General features: G+C 33.3%; 1 protein-coding gene and 1 long non-coding RNA gene across 2 annotated transcripts; one reads left to right on the top strand and one right to left on the bottom strand.

The window, feature by feature from the left end:
- The first annotated feature begins 7579 nt into the window (after window positions 1-7579).
- LOC131800585 (leukotriene A-4 hydrolase-like) lies at window positions 7580-15910 on the top strand. Its single transcript, XM_059129760.1, is given in 8 exon segments — window positions 7580-7715; window positions 7782-7905; window positions 12573-12820; window positions 12884-13032; window positions 14174-14912; window positions 14974-15190; window positions 15193-15301; window positions 15356-15910. Coding segments are annotated over 8 exon segments (2073 nt in total). The 5' UTR covers window positions 7580-7691; the 3' UTR covers window positions 15819-15910.
- LOC109614066 (uncharacterized) lies at window positions 8444-8787 on the bottom strand. Its single transcript, XR_002195351.1, has 2 exons — window positions 8697-8787; window positions 8444-8634 (listed from the first exon to the last, which is right to left on the bottom strand). It is a non-coding gene; the product is annotated as an uncharacterized LOC109614066 (long non-coding RNA).
- Window positions 15911-16114: the final 204 nt, after the last annotated feature.

The raw sequence follows: 16114 nt of genomic DNA on the forward strand, positions 1-16114 counted from the left end.
ATTGGGAAAAAAAACCCGCGAAACAAGAATGGAAGTTCGGGGTTGTTCCACGAGATAGTAGGACAATACAGTTTTATCACAAAATTGTACAATTTGTTACACATTTACATCGAAATTTTGCATTGACTTTGCAACCAAATTTGAAATAATTTCAAATTATTGTTTTTTTTTTATTCAAAACAATACACACACATACACAAAATGTGTATATGTTTTGACAGGATAAGGGCACCGAAAGAAAAAAATGTATTTAGGGGGTAGCTTTGTTCTACCTTCTGTAATTGTGCCATGTTTGCATCCGAATTTGAAATAATTTAAAATTATTGTAATTTTTATTCAAAACATTACACACACATACATAAAATGTTTTGACAGAATAAGCCCAACATACCAAAAATAGAATACAGCTTGAGAACAATATTATAAAAATATAATTTTTCAACAATGCTTGAGAAACACTTATGTTCCACAAACATTTCTCAAATCTGTCCCTTGTTGACAAATTAGTTTTGATTTTTTGTGAAAATTGTCAGCAAGAAATTATTTTTTTTTTTGGCAAAAAACAAAATCATGCGAATTTAGGACCCATTTCTGGACCGAACCCTTAAGGTATGGATGAATAATAAATCCGGGAATCTTTCACATAAATTATTCCAATCCCATTTCAGATTGGAAGCTTCAAAAAAGTTGAAGGAATTCAATATATGTGTAGTCTTAGTGGAAGAGATGCAGAAGTTCAAATAAGGGAGAAGAAAGCGTCAGGGTATCAAGGCCACATGAAGGAGTGGCTACTGGGATGTCCATCAAGAAAAAAAATGTGAAAAATGGTTAAAAATTTAAAAAAATAATATTATATACTATTACAAAAATAAGCTTATTTTAATATTATTTTTGTAAGCTTATTCTACAATTTCAAGTATAAGCTTATAAATAAGGGTTCCGTTTCGATTATTCTATACTTGTTACACAAACATTTTTCAATGTATTCTCAAGATTTTCTCAAGCTTAAGGCTTATGTTCATAAGCTTATTGTAATATTATTCTCAAGCCATTTTGGTAAGTTGGGAGGGCACCAAAACAAATCAAATTGTATGTAAGGGGTAGCTTCCCAGCAAACATTTTTTCCGATTTCTTCCGAATTCGGAAAAAAACTTTGCTCAAATTTCCGACTCTGGTGTCGAATTCGGAACGAACTCGGAAAAATTGTGTGAAATTGCCCAAGATTCTGAAAGATTTTTCGGAAAGAACGTAAGAGTTTCGGGGCGAATTCGTATAGAATATCGTGCCACGAAAACGTTGTAATGACCTCGTCAGTTTGTAAAATAAGTTTTAAATTTGCATATATAAAAGTCTTTACATTCTCATGGGGTTGACTTTTAAACGGCGTGGCTAAACAATTCAAGATATAAATAAAAGTAGAAATTGTAAAAAGGTGCTTTCTTACCATAAGGTTCTGAAGGTCCAAATCTTCCTATAATTTTTTTATCGATTTTTAAAACTTCTTGAGTGGAACGAAGCTTTTCCAGCGAATATATGTTATTTTTGATTTCAACCTCCTTCAGAATCTTATCAATGCTTCGTTTTAATTCAATAAATTCAGTTGTAAAATAAGAAAACATTTCTTTAATGACTCGCAATTTGTCTTCCATTTCATTCTTATATTCTTCTAATAATGTGTTTAGTTTAGTATTTTGTTCGATTAGCGTCTAATTTTGTTGAATTATCAATGATAGTGACCCAAAATTGGTAGTATTAGAAGCTTCCATTCTATAACATTTCACTTTAACACACTGCACACGTGCTCCGTTCAAATTCTGACAACAAACTGGTCCTAATCAAAAAACCAAAGCAAAAATGGTATACACAAAATTCTTCAAATAATTTCAACCGAGCAGTTGCAGAGTACTCGGAAAATGTTTGAAAGGAATGGTAAAAAAAATCTCAACAGAAAACAGTTAACTCTCTGCTGATTTCAGAATTTTTGTTTTTTTTTTAATGAAAAAAAAAAGAAACGATTATGTGCAGATTACTCGGAAACTTTTCTGGAGAAACATTAGAATATCTCGCCAAAAAAGAGTTGACTCTCTGTATACGCTGTTTTTTTCTCTTTTGCTTTGTTTTGTTTAAACAAAACAAAAGAAACGAGTATGTGCAGATTACTCGGATACGTTTCTGAAGAAACGGCAGAAAATCTCGACAAAAAAACGGACATCAGAGCCCTCGGAAAATAAATTGTTGGCTGGGTTTGTTCTACCTTCTGTAATTGTGCCATAGGTCGATCAAACTCACACTTATAAGCTTATGTGTCGATGTACGCAAACCTACGTCAAATATATGAATGTTCAATTAATTATCTCGGCAAACCAATCAATACAAACATTAAATGGAACGTAAATTCAATATTTTATTGTTAATATTTACGACTTTTGTTACGATAAGTTCTCCACTGTGATTAATTTGATGTAATGAAAAATATACCAAAGCGCCATCTTAAAGTCACTGAGTAAGTAATTAGACACTACTGTGCGCCATCTAGTGATGTCGTTCTCTGTATCAGTTTTAAAGTATTCTATTACAATTTTAGTATATCGTTTTACTAGATGGCGCTGTTAAAAATTTGCAACTCCAGTATTTATATTTTTGTTTAACAGATGTCCCTCAGCAAGATTAGTATGGTGATTTCACCAAAGATTTTAATAACGGAATTGTTTAATTTTTCCAACAATCATCGGTGCTGTATCCACAATTCACAAATATTCAACTACCCACTATGGTAATTTTCTTTGCACGTCCGTATAATCCAAATACGCCATGTCCATATCTTAAAATCTACCAACTGAAAATGTTATATAAATTGATAATTTTCAATTTTCTCCCAATTGTTATATTTTCCAATTACAAGCATTTACTTTTTTGTTTCAGCATACAAAAAATTATTCAATTGTCAATGTTCAAATTGTTCAACTTTGACGTTTCATACGGTATAGGTTATCGTATTAAAAACTTTTACATTCTTGCAGAATGTAAAATTTTTTACTATGATAACCGATTTTCCCTTTATGATATCGAACAAAAATGCAAAACTAGTAGATTCTTGCAGATTCTGGAACAGAGCAAAAGTGGGTAAAGCCGAAATTAAATGAAAAATAACATATTTAATCAAAATTTAAAAATTTTCACAAAAAATCGGAAATGAAGAGTATGATGTTGAGCAGTGCATGTACATGCAAACGAAGGTATATTTTAGGTAGGTACGCTTCTTGTCTGCTAGTTGGAATTCCCGCAGAAAACTGGAATCAAAAAGAAATCTAAGGCATGTTTACGTTAGAGCTTTTTCTGGGTTAACCTTCGTTATGAAGACATATTTGAGGTATATACCCCAGTCAGCATTTTTTGAAATTTTTAATCATATTCAAGTCTTTTTTGATCCGGTTGCGCGGTATACAGTGTAATTGACAATTTTAACCAACTGAGGTTTCAAAATCCTTTACCAAGTAAACGTTCTATAATTTATGAATTAGTGTATCAACAAAATTATTTTGACAATTGTCACTCCAGTTGATCTTTTGAAAACAGAAAAATATATATTTAAAATATCATCCTTTGCAGGAAAAAATGGAAAAAATTTTCAAATAATTACATCTTAACTCTATGAAAATAGATAGATTTCTTAAAACGTTTTACAATTGTATAAGAAATTATTTTTAGAAAAACATTTTTAAAAATTTGACATATTATTGTTCCTAAGCATTGATGCATCTACCTATATTCTTCTATCATGTGTATTCGGATTAAAGGTGTAAGTACATAAGAAGCTTGAAGTCATGGCTAGGCATATTTTGTGACATTTCATAAAGGGATTACAGATCCGCACTATAATCCTGCCGTCGTTTTCCATTATAATTTGACATTAATATGCCTAGCCATAACTTCAAGCTTTTTATGTACTTGCACCTTAAATGCTGTACCCAAGGTGTATCTATAAGGTGTATGCATCAGCTACAACAACTAACACATTACAAGAACAACATTGTTTTTATAGAAACTAAATTGTCATATTGACAATTAGTTTCAAAATTAAAAACGAAAAGAAATAAATAACAAAACGAAAGTTTTGGTTAAGAATTTGGAACAAATAATGGCCAGTAATGGCACAACAAAACTTAAAAAACGTATATAGGAGTAACAGAATGTCTCATGGTAAAAGAATACAGATAGTCGTATCGACACAGCTGCTGGGACAATAAACTGTCAAACCGATTTTGATATTGAAATTCGTGAATGAAAAATTATTGAAGTTTGTAAAAAGTGTTGAAAAATACATATTATATCAACCTCCGATTTGTGTCATATAAGAAAACATATAAAAATCTACTTATTTTTGACAAAACATTTTGACTTATCAATGTTCCCAAGCGTTGATGCATCTACCTATATTCTTCTACCATGGAATGTCTAAGTAATTTGGACGCTGGACATACGAAAGTCTTTATGGAATACAAGCGGTCGTTTTCGGTCGGACTAGATTTCGTATTTTTAATATCCTAATACTAATGATCACACAAAAGGTATGCACAACATATGACGCGGCCAAGATATTATATTTCTAACACAAAAGCTAGCTGTCCCAGCTATTGTCAATGAAATCCCGTAAAACAACCCTGCCGAGAGAAAATATTTGAAAGTTAGTTTTAAATATTGCCTTATACAATCGCGAAATAGATATAAAATCAAAGGACCTGTCATAACATTACTCTGGAATAACTAACCAGTGGGCTGCATTCACGTAAACCAACCAAATAAAGTTATCCGATTAAAACTACGATCTAGGCCAATAGGCGTATTAACCAAATGAAGTGATGTAGGTGGATAGTTCATTTGAGATCCATCTTAAGAGACATTACCTAAATTGTACACTTTGTTTGAAGAACTATCTGTATTTTAAAATCAAATAAAATTGCAATATAACTGATTGTGTATCCATTTCTTTATTTTTTATTTCTTCGTTATTTAGAATCTCAACTTCTTCAAAATTCGAACAATCCATGCCAAAGGACTCTATTTCGGTTATAAATGAGCTAGGTTAATAAGTAATATAAATAACATCTTTATGGTTACATATCATACACATACCACTCTTCAATTTACAATTTAACCGAACTGAAATAAGGACATGGCTGAGCATTAGGTTATAAGAATTTTCTATGAATTCCTTTTATTATACCCGATTTAATAGACAATTCAATCCCGAATATTTGACTCTTGTCCTTTATATTCGTAATTGGGACAGCAAAAAGTTTCCATTTCCACAAACTTCTTTCTTTTTGCATATAGTACATTTTCGCATTTTGATTAGTTGCATATGAATGCAAGTTATTGAGGTGATTTTAAAAAACAAAATATAATATTTAATGGGAAACAAGTAAAAAAAACATTAAGTTCGGTCGGGCCAAACTTTAAATACCATCCACCTTAGGGTAAAGGAACCAAATCGTGGACCTACACATGTAATGTTTCGCCAACGGAGCTAGAACCCATTATGACCTACAAATACAAATTTTAAGAGAAATTCGTGAAAAAAAATGTGTCAAAAATCATCAAAATAACGAATATTGGGAGGTACCGTTATATGGGGACAATACCAAAACGTGGACCTATACATACAATGTTTCGCCACACGAACAAGGACCCATTATGATCCACAAATACCAATTTTTAGACAAATCAGAGAAAAAATGTGGCAAAAATCATCAACATACCGAATATCGGGAGGTACCTTTATATGGGGGCTATACCAAATCGTGGACCTATATTCTTGTCAATCGAGAAAAAATTTCACTTGTTGCCAGTAAAAAAAAAATTTGGTGTATGGCTGTAGGACAGACTTATTCAAAATTGCGAACATTATGGCTTTCCCACTCCTTTACTCCGCCATACATAAGACAACTTTTGGCTAAATCTTACTTGATACCAGGGTTAATAAACGGATGTGAGCTCTTTGCTTTTTGTGATGCACACAGTCGAAATAAGTTAAATGTGGCTTATAATAGCATTATTCGTTATGTCCTTCATTAAAACCAGATCACTATTATTCCTTCATAAAATAATATTCAAACAGACACCGAAGTACCTATTTGAGAGGATCAGATTTGCAAGATCGAATAGAGGAAAAAAGTTAACACCTCTCAAACGGCGGTGTCTTGTTTTGGAGTGGCAATTTTTTATTGGCTCAATACGCCTATGGAATACTCTTCCATCTGAAATTCAAGGTATCAGCAATGTATCTATATTTAAAATAAAACTAATGAATTATTTTCATAATTTGGAGGCAGTTATCGGAGTGTAAGCATTTTAATCTTTTGTCATTGTTTTTATGTTATTATTGCAATTACTACTTCTAATTCACATTCAAAAATTTCAATTAATATTTATATAAGTTTAATTTTTTAATTATCGTGTCTCATTTACATAAAATCTTTTATTTTTTTCTACGTTCAAGCGGATATTTGTTTGTAATTATAATTCCTTCACTATAATTTATAAGATGTTAATCTTGTTGTGTAGGAACGAACATAACAATAAATAAATAAATAAATATCTATACATGCAATGTTTTGCCACACGTACAGGGACCCGTTATGATCTACAAATACCAATTTTCAGACAAATCCGTGAAAAAAATGTGGCATAAACCATTAAAATACCGAATATCGGGAGGTACTGTTATATGGGGACTATACCAGAACGTGGACCGATATATCTCATTTTCAATACCAACCATCCCAGACACAATACAAATTGCTCTGCTAAATTTTGGCGCTCTACGTCAAATAATGTGGGCTGTATCGTGATTTCAACAGACAGACAGACAGAGGGACATCGTTAAATCGACTTAGAATTTTATGCTGATTGTGAATATATATACTTTATGGGTTCTACGACGAATTTTTAAGGATGTTACAAACGGAATGACAAAGTTAATATACCCTCCTTTCCAAGGTATTGGGTATAAAAATAACGTTCAAAGCAAGGCAATGTAAGTACTTATATTTGACAGTTTTATTCACAAACAAAAAAAATAAAAATCATATGATTGTCAATTACACCTTATTAACAGCCTGTTTTTGTAACATTATTTTTTCCTTTCGTTTGGAATTTTATCAAAAGAAAATATATTTTGGGTTTTTGTAGTGCATGTTTTTTCTGTGAATAACAAACACAATAAATCTTTTTTCCCTTTGTATTTTTGGTTTTTGTAACGAAAAAAATACAAACGGAAATGTAAGAAAAAAACGATAGCAGGAGACCCATCGTTTTCAACAGAAATTGACTGTTTGTTACAGAATCTCGACAAAATTATGTGTTTATGACGGGGAACTTATATATGAACAATTTTTCATATCAACTTTTTGTTAGCGGATCTTTTTAACCTTTTTTACAAAAAAAGGCTGTTAATACACCTTGGCTGTACTCAATTTTAAGAGCGAACCAGTTGTTCGATACTAATGTAAACATGCTATATAACAATTTGTCATGTGTGGGCAGCCCTAGTAATGTGTAATCGATAACAGTTATCGATTTGGTGATATCGTTCAGTTTGTCATCTCAAACTAAATGACAGGGGAATGCGTGAATTAATAGTTGTTATTTAATAAATTCTTTGTCGGGTTTTCAATTAAAATTATCCAAAAATGTCTATTGCAAAGAGGGTTCAGGTATGAACTTCATTATTGATTACAAATCTGTATGAGAGACAAATAATGCAACTTGTTTTGTTTCAGCAATGGGCAACTTTTGCTCGTCAATGGCACATCTACGATTGCACTTGGCAAAATCCTTTTGATTCTGCAAAAATCATTTCCCGGCATTTAAAAGGAATGCAGAAACCTATTTATCATCCAATGAGTAAGTAAACTGTTGTTGATCAATACTTTGGAAAACTAGGTCAAATGAAAGTATATACGTACTCCAAAACAAATCCTAACTGGCCACTGGGCGAATTTTTGATACATATCTCTGTTACTTCGTGAAGTTAAGGTTATATTGTCTTAATGAAATCCCGCACAATTGTATAGTATAGGAATGCATGACTTGTGTACAGTTTAGGGCCGCCTCGCGGATCGGTCTGAAAATTATGCCATACGTACCTTTTTGTTGTCTTGAGTACAACGAAGTCCATACTTTCCGAGTTATTGGCCTCTAAGTTTCCTAAGGGTGTATTTCTAGTGTTTGTAAGACCAACCAAGGCAAGATGGACAGCCCAAGTCGAAGACCGTCCACTTAAAAATTTTGAAATTCAGACAACTATGGATTATCCTCGAACTCAAGACCATAAGGATATATGTGGTAAAAATTTTAAAATTATGGGATAGGATAGCCCTAGCTGTATACATTACCAAGTAGTTATAGTGGAGGTGCTTTTGAAATGGGCAAACCCTTAGCATTAACTTGATCATTTTCGTTCTTTTATTATAAACATGGAAGTTTCTGAAATAAGCGATTTCTTTCCGGTTGTAATCACTTCTACGGTGTGTTGCATCAAAAATTTGGAAAATATGCTTTGTGTTTTTCTTTCGGCCCTTATTTCACAATGTATTCCTATGTAATTATATGTGTTTCTTTAAATATATGCCCCTATGTTAGAAAAATATTAAAATCAGTCAAAAATATCTTTCTTCGCAATGAGTGGTAAATACCCTTTAATTATTTATAATCGAATTGCTTTATTTTAATGTCCCTTTTCAGATGATTGCGGAGACCATGTTGTCGTTATAAATACGAAAGAAATAGCTCTCCCCGGTGACGAATGGGTAAAACGTGTATATTTCCATCACACAGGATATCCTGGTGGTGCTTCTTGGACCCTTGCTTGGCAATTGCACGAAAAAGATCCCACAATGGTCATGTATAAGGCTGTATATAATTCAATGAAGGGAAATTTGCAAAGAAGACATACAATGCAGCGCCTTCATTTGTTCGCAGATGATAAAGTTCCAGAGGAAATACTAGCAAATGTATCAAATCAAATAAGAACACCGCGCCAAGTACCACAACGTTTGGATATGATCGACAAGGAAACATTGGAAAACTTCCCATCGATTATGGACTATCCAAAGGATTACATTTTGCGATAATTTTGTTTTTGTTTAAGAATAGTTTGTTACTCTGTGAAAAATATAATTTGAAATAGAGAAAGACTTGTTTTCTAATGCTATGTTTACGTTAGAACTTTTTGCAGGGTTAACCTACTTCAAGAGGATTTATTTGAAGTATATGTAATGGATATGACAATTTTAATCAAAATCCAGTGGGTTAACCCATTTATATGTAAACGTACTGTTACTTTTAATGCTACTAAAGCTTTGGCATAAATTGCTACTGAATCGTATTCATGATTCATTCCGACTTGGCAAATCCGAACAGTCCAGTGCCAGCCACACACGATACAACTTGGGTAGTCAAGTTGCATGCTCAGGCCCATGGCAGAAGAATACAGGCATCAACGCTTTGGAGCATTCATATGTCCAAAAAATTAAATGTTTTTCAAAAATAAGTAGATTTTTAAATGTTTTCTTATACGACGCCTTTCGGAGGTTATTATAATTCGCTTTTTTCAACAATTTTTACAAATTTAAATAATATTTCATTCAACATTTTTAATTCCAAAATTGGTTTCACAGTTCATTGTCCCAGCAGCTGTGTCGATGCATCTACCTATATTCTTCTACCATGCTCAGACCACAAACGATACAAAATTGTGTACAACCTCTTTATGCAACTTCACTTTCTGAAGAGTTCATTTGAATTAAGATGACACCGGAAAGAATTTCATGCTATATAATTGACTCAATAGCTTTTGTTTATTATTAATTTTTTAAAATCCCATTTTATAATATTCATTAAAATCACGCATTTGGTCGAATTTCGTCTTGTTTGGATGTGCACAACAATATGTGTGTCTGGTTACCCTAAAATTTGTAACAATTCTTACAAATTGTTACTGGAAGTCTGTTAACCCGAAAGTTTTGCAAAAAAGAGCGGTTGGAGAGAAAAAATTTGAAAGTTCTTTCAGTGAGAATTTGCAAATTCTTGCTGGACAGATTTCTTCTTTCAACTCTTATTCTTCTCATCCATCGACATTCAATCAGATGTTTTCTATTGTTTATTTATTTCTTTTTGTGCTTGTAATTGGAAAATATTTTTTTGAAATTAGCAAGACTAATTGTTTTTGGAGAACAACTTTACAAAATGTTAAGTTAAGTTATGTTATATTTTATTGACTCTTTTTTACTTTACTTTACAAAATGCGAGGGCGCAATACGATGTTAAATGCTTTCTACTCCAGACCTACATCGTGCTTCAGCTGGAAGATGCGAAAACATTTAAACAAACAAAAATGACCGAAAAAGCGTTATGGGGTTCATTTCAAAAAGTGGACCTGCTTCTTCCATATGACAATAAATTGTCAAATGAGAACACAAAATGCAAAATACATTGGGACTGCAATCTGTCAAATACCGACTATAAAGGACGCAAAATAGAAATTCTTCCTAAACATTCAAGATACCTTTAATCGCTTTGGCAGGTCAAGATATGGGTCATAACCCCCGATTACGGAACAACCCGATTTCAAGTATATTCTACATTTTAACCATAAGAAAAAAAATCTTTGCAAAAAATGATCACGTTTTGGTATCACCATCATATGATTTAAGGTATTTTCGGGGTATTCGCCACTTTTTTCGTTATTTGGTCTTTATTTGGCATATTTGTTTCTAAGGGGGAAGAAAACCTCTTCTTATAAAATTTTTATTTTTCGGAAGCTACCTGGGGTAAAAAAACCTGGGGTAGAAAACCATCTTACAGATAATTATCCATATAGGCATTTATTTAAGTATAGTCCCCTCATTAATATACCCCCAAGTCCACTTTCCCAACCAATGTGTGGTCAGAAAAGAAAATTTGGTATTCTATTGAATTTGTAACCCCCAAGAGAATATTGGTTGGAACGTAGATTTGGGATGTACGTCTATATGAAATAAACCCCGAAATGTCAATCTGGGACTCATTCAGTCGGAAATTGCGGCAGAAACATGAAAAAATACGAAATTATAAAGTAACTTTATTGGATCTCCACCGCACAATTTAAATGATGCCCATCTTACGGTAATCGGAGCAAAGGAGTAATTTTTTGACTATTCTGACAATATTCTGCCTTCAAGTATAAGGTGGACAAAACTAAATACCACGCAGTACGGGATTTTAAGCGTTGGAAACACAAATTTCAAATTATAGCTCATTTCAATGCTTTTTACAATACCAAAATTTGAGCTGAATTTTCACATGGGGCTATTATAGATGTTCTTTATCATATAGGTATTTAACACTCAAATTAAAACCTATAGCTGAAAAATAAGATCAGGCTATTCAAAATATCTGAAACCGACGGTAATTATAATTTTTGCCATGAATATTAATTTATATTTAGTCATGGAGACATTACTTATAATCAAAATTGTGTCGCCTACATAAGACAGATCTGTGATTTATTATGCTTTAATGACTAAAAGTACGGGCCAGCAACGCGGACCGGGCCAGCTAGTATGTAATAAAAAAATAAAAAAAATATGTAAATAAAAAATATTTCCAACGTTTGTTGGAACATCCGAATCACAATCCGAACACATCGAATCTATCTTTCTTTTATTGCTCATATTTTTATTTAATTACTAATTTCAATTTTATTTATAAACTGTGAAATTGGTGGTGCTTCCTCTCTTTTAATTCTTTTAATGGGCGACAAATTAGTTTGTTTTGACAAATCAGCTGATTAGTTGCAAGCTTGTGCAGGAATACCGTCTATTTTCTTTTCGGGGTTTCCTTGCAAAAAAATAAAAAAATAAAACTATCTTACTCTCTCAGAAAGATGCTGCTGAAAATTAATGTAGGAAAAGTAACCAGACACACCTAATGTTGTTGTCTCTTCGAAAATAAACACAAAATGAAATTGTATACGACATGCCCACAAACGTTACTATCGGTTGGCACAACATGCCAAATATCAAAAAAATTTGATTTTTTGTGCAACCGAGACACAACTTCGTACAACCGGCCCACAAACGATACAATCTTGTCAACAACAATACAATCTCCAAGTTGTACAACCACTTATATCGTGTGTGGCCTGCATCAGAACATTGAGTACCAAAAGTCGATTATTCGACTTACCTATCCCTAATTTGCAAAAAAGTTTGTTGGCCTACAAAAGCCGGACGGAAAGTGATATTCCAGTTTTGCAATTTTGCTCACCCACGCTACGTAAAGGTACTCAATCATTGCATTTTGGAATTTTTCGGGTTAGACAATTTCGCAAATATAACGTTTGTGTTATATTGATTAAAATCATTATTTAACATCCACTTGTTGCTCCCCCTGTATTGCTTGTTAACACTTGGAGATATCGCAAACACCACCCGATAAGATTAAAAAATCCCTAACCGAGATAATCTAAAAATTGTCTCACCGCAACCAAATATAATTTTAGTAAAGCATTGTTGGAATTTTCGTTACAGTTCACAAACGTTCGTTGACCACTCAACAACTTTCCTCATCCGATCTACTTCAAACCGTTCCAGTTTATTGTGTATCTAATCGTAATATGGGTCGCCTAGGTAAAGTGGATCCCAGTTCTTACTCTCAACCGGAATTGATTACAACCAAACACAGCAGTTTGGAATGGAAGGTAGATTTCGACAACACCAAATTGAAGGGATCTGTCACCCACAAGTTCAATGTTTTGGAAAATAATTTGGAATCAATTGTGAGTAAAATAAAGTACAAGTGCTATTGAACCAAAGAAACTGATATAATTAATGCTTTATAGATTTTAGATGTTCGCGATGTGAAAATCTTAAATGCAGAAATAATTTCATCTGGTTCCACAACACCTTTGAATCATTTTATCAGTGACCCAGTTGATGATATTGGCGCTAAGTTAACATTGGAACTTCCCCAAGGCACCGCTAAAGGAGAGTGAGTACAAAACATTTAATTTGTGATTTATTCGCTGCCAGTTATCAACGTAGTTTCTTTGCTAATCAGGTTAAGACTCCAACCCATGTAGAAATATGTATTTTATGTATAATTTATAACCGTTTTCCCCAAGTAGTCGTAAATTTCATATTAATGCGGTTTTATAAGTGTTTTGATTGGAAGGTATTGGCTGGTAACAAATAGTTTAGTCTAACGATAATTTTATTGTCTCTAACATTGAATTCAAGAGTTTTCTAGTAATGGAAAGCGATGAAATACTAAAGTTGTTAGATTTCCCCTAGTGTTACCAATATAAGGGGAAGTTCTCGCATACAGCATTGAACAAATTTTCATCGAAATGAATTTGTGTAGGCACATGTTAGAAAATTTGTTCTGCTCTATCACAGTTCTTAAGTTTGTTTGTGCTTATGGATGTGTCCCTGTGGCTATTTTGTGGAACTTCTAATGAAGACACATACATTTGCCATCTTTAAGTAATCAAAACCAAATATAGAGTTTTTCATTTGGTATAACTAAGGAATAAATTACAAGACAAAATAAGTCGTATACGTTGTTCTTAAGGCAATTTGTTTGTCACAGATACTTCCAGCTAATGACCTGAATATAAACTTCTTTTTGAACTATGTGGGGTTTTGCGAAGATTGTTGAAATTTGTGTACAAGATTCCCAGATAAATACTTTAACCAGCCAATAAATTTTATTTTTCCTAAGAAAAGCACAGAGTGTAAGATATTGAGAGCGGGATGAAGCTTCATCTGCAGATGTTATTTGGTTTTTGGATGCGCGGTCTCTGGTCCATTTTGTTAATTTTAAGAAGAAAAATCAGTAGTGATATGATATCCACTCGAAAAAAAAAAACAGTCGGGAAATAGGAACTTCTCAGTGATAAATTGTGTATCGCTGTGAATTTGACATTAATACTTACTTGTAATATGTAAATCCAGACTGCATGTACAGTGGACATAATCCACTTTTCCGTTTGGCATTTCAATAGAGTTAGGCTCAATCGAGGTATTTTTGTTTTAATTTATACCATATAAATACCTAATCTGCATGCAGAATAAGATACCAAATTTATACATAACCAATTATTTATTTATATTTTTTTATACATTTTTAGACTTACTGTTCGCATTGACTATGAAACTTCGCAAAAAGCTAGCGGTCTACAATGGCTGACACCCGAACAAACTTTGGGCAAGAAACATCCGTACATGTTTTCACAATGTCAAGCTATTCATGCACGTTCCATTATACCGTGTCAAGACACACCGGCTGTGAAATTTACTTATACTGCGACTGTGGAACATCCAAAAGATCTTAAGGCCTTAATGAGTGCCCTAATCGAAAAGCAGGAAGAAGGTCGCACAACATTCAAACAAGACGTTCCCATTCCAGCCTACCTCTTGGCCATTGCTATTGGTGATTTGGTTTCCAGACCTTTGGGTCCCAATTCTAATGTTTGGGCTGAGGAGGGCATTATTGAGGAATGTGCTGCCGAATTTTCAGAGACATCATTAATGTTGAAAACTGCTGCAGATATCTGTGGTCCATACGTTTGGAAACAATATGATCTGTTGGTTATGCCACCTTCATTTCCATTTGGTGGTATGGAAAATCCATGTTTGACTTTTGTCACACCTACCCTGCTGGCTGGAGACAAATCGCTGGCCGATGTTGTTGCTCATGAAATAGCTCACAGCTGGACCGGTAATCTGGTGACAAACAAAAACTTTGAACATTTCTGGTTGAATGAAGGATTTACCGTTTTTGTTGAAACAAAGATTGTCGGCCGCATGAAGGGTGATAAGGAGCGCGACTTCCATATGTTGAGAAATTTAACGGACTTACAGGAATGTGTATGTTGAAAATGTAATTCGCCTGTTGAAAGCATAATTTTAACCTTTTTCGTTTTTTTAGCTACGCACTCAATTAAAGGATACCCCAGAGTTGACTAAATTGGTCGTTGATTTATCCAATTGTGGACCTGATGACGCTTTCTCAAGTGTACCCTACATGAAGGGATCTACATTCTTGCGCTATATTGAGGATTTGATGGGTGGTCCAGAAGTTTTCGAACCATTCCTACGCTCCTATCTACAAAAGTATTCATATCAATCTGTTGTAACAGACGATTTTAAAATGCCCTCTACGATTATTTTGTTTGCACCGATAAAAATGGTAAACTCAACGAAATTGATTGGGAATTGTGGTTGTCTTCAGAGGGCATGCCTCCAATTATTCCACAGTAAGTTTTTAAAAATAATAAAAAAAATTGTATTCGAAATATTTGTATTTTTAGATTTGATCAAACTCTTGCCAATGTCTCAAAACAATTGGCTTTGTTGTGGAGTACCAAGACCACTGAAGAATTGGCCAGCAATGCCGAAGTTAAGCAGAAAATCTCCACCCATCAATTAATCGATTTCTTGGGCAAATTAATTGAATGCAAGGATATCAAAGATTTAACTGAGCAAAAAATAGAACTTTTGGAAGCTACTTATAATTTGAAAAACACTAAAAATGCCGAAGTTCTTTTCCGTGTCATGCGTTTGTGCATTATGGCCAGACTCATGAATCGTATGGGTCAAATTATTGACTTTGCTAATTCTAACTTCCGCATGAAATTCTGCCGTCCAATTTATCGTGATTTGGCTCAATGGCCTGAAGCTAAACCGATTGCAGTGAAGAACTTCGAAAGTGTTAAGGATCAAATGATGGCGGTCTGTTCGCACACAATTGAAAAGGATTTGGGTTTGAAATAATTATCACACACAACGTGTTATGGCATTTATTTATTTAAAGTATAGCTTCTCTGTAATTATGAAAGTGAAATATAAAGAGAAGTTTTGTTAAATGGTAGATGTGTTTGGTTTCACACATAGGAAAATATATATAATATATATCTACCTTCCTCGCTGAGCTGAGTCGATCTATCTATGTATGTCCGTCCGTCTGTCCATGTTAATTTGTAATCACTCTACAGGTCCCAATTAAGGCCAGATATTCGCGAAATTTGTAAATTAGTGGGTAAATCAGACCATAATATTTGTGTTAAATA

The sequence above is a fragment of the Musca domestica genome, unplaced genomic scaffold (assembly GCF_030504385.1).
Source record: "Musca domestica strain aabys unplaced genomic scaffold, Musca_domestica.polishedcontigs.V.1.1 68, whole genome shotgun sequence".
NCBI classification, from domain to species: Eukaryota; Metazoa; Arthropoda; class Insecta; order Diptera; family Muscidae; genus Musca; species Musca domestica.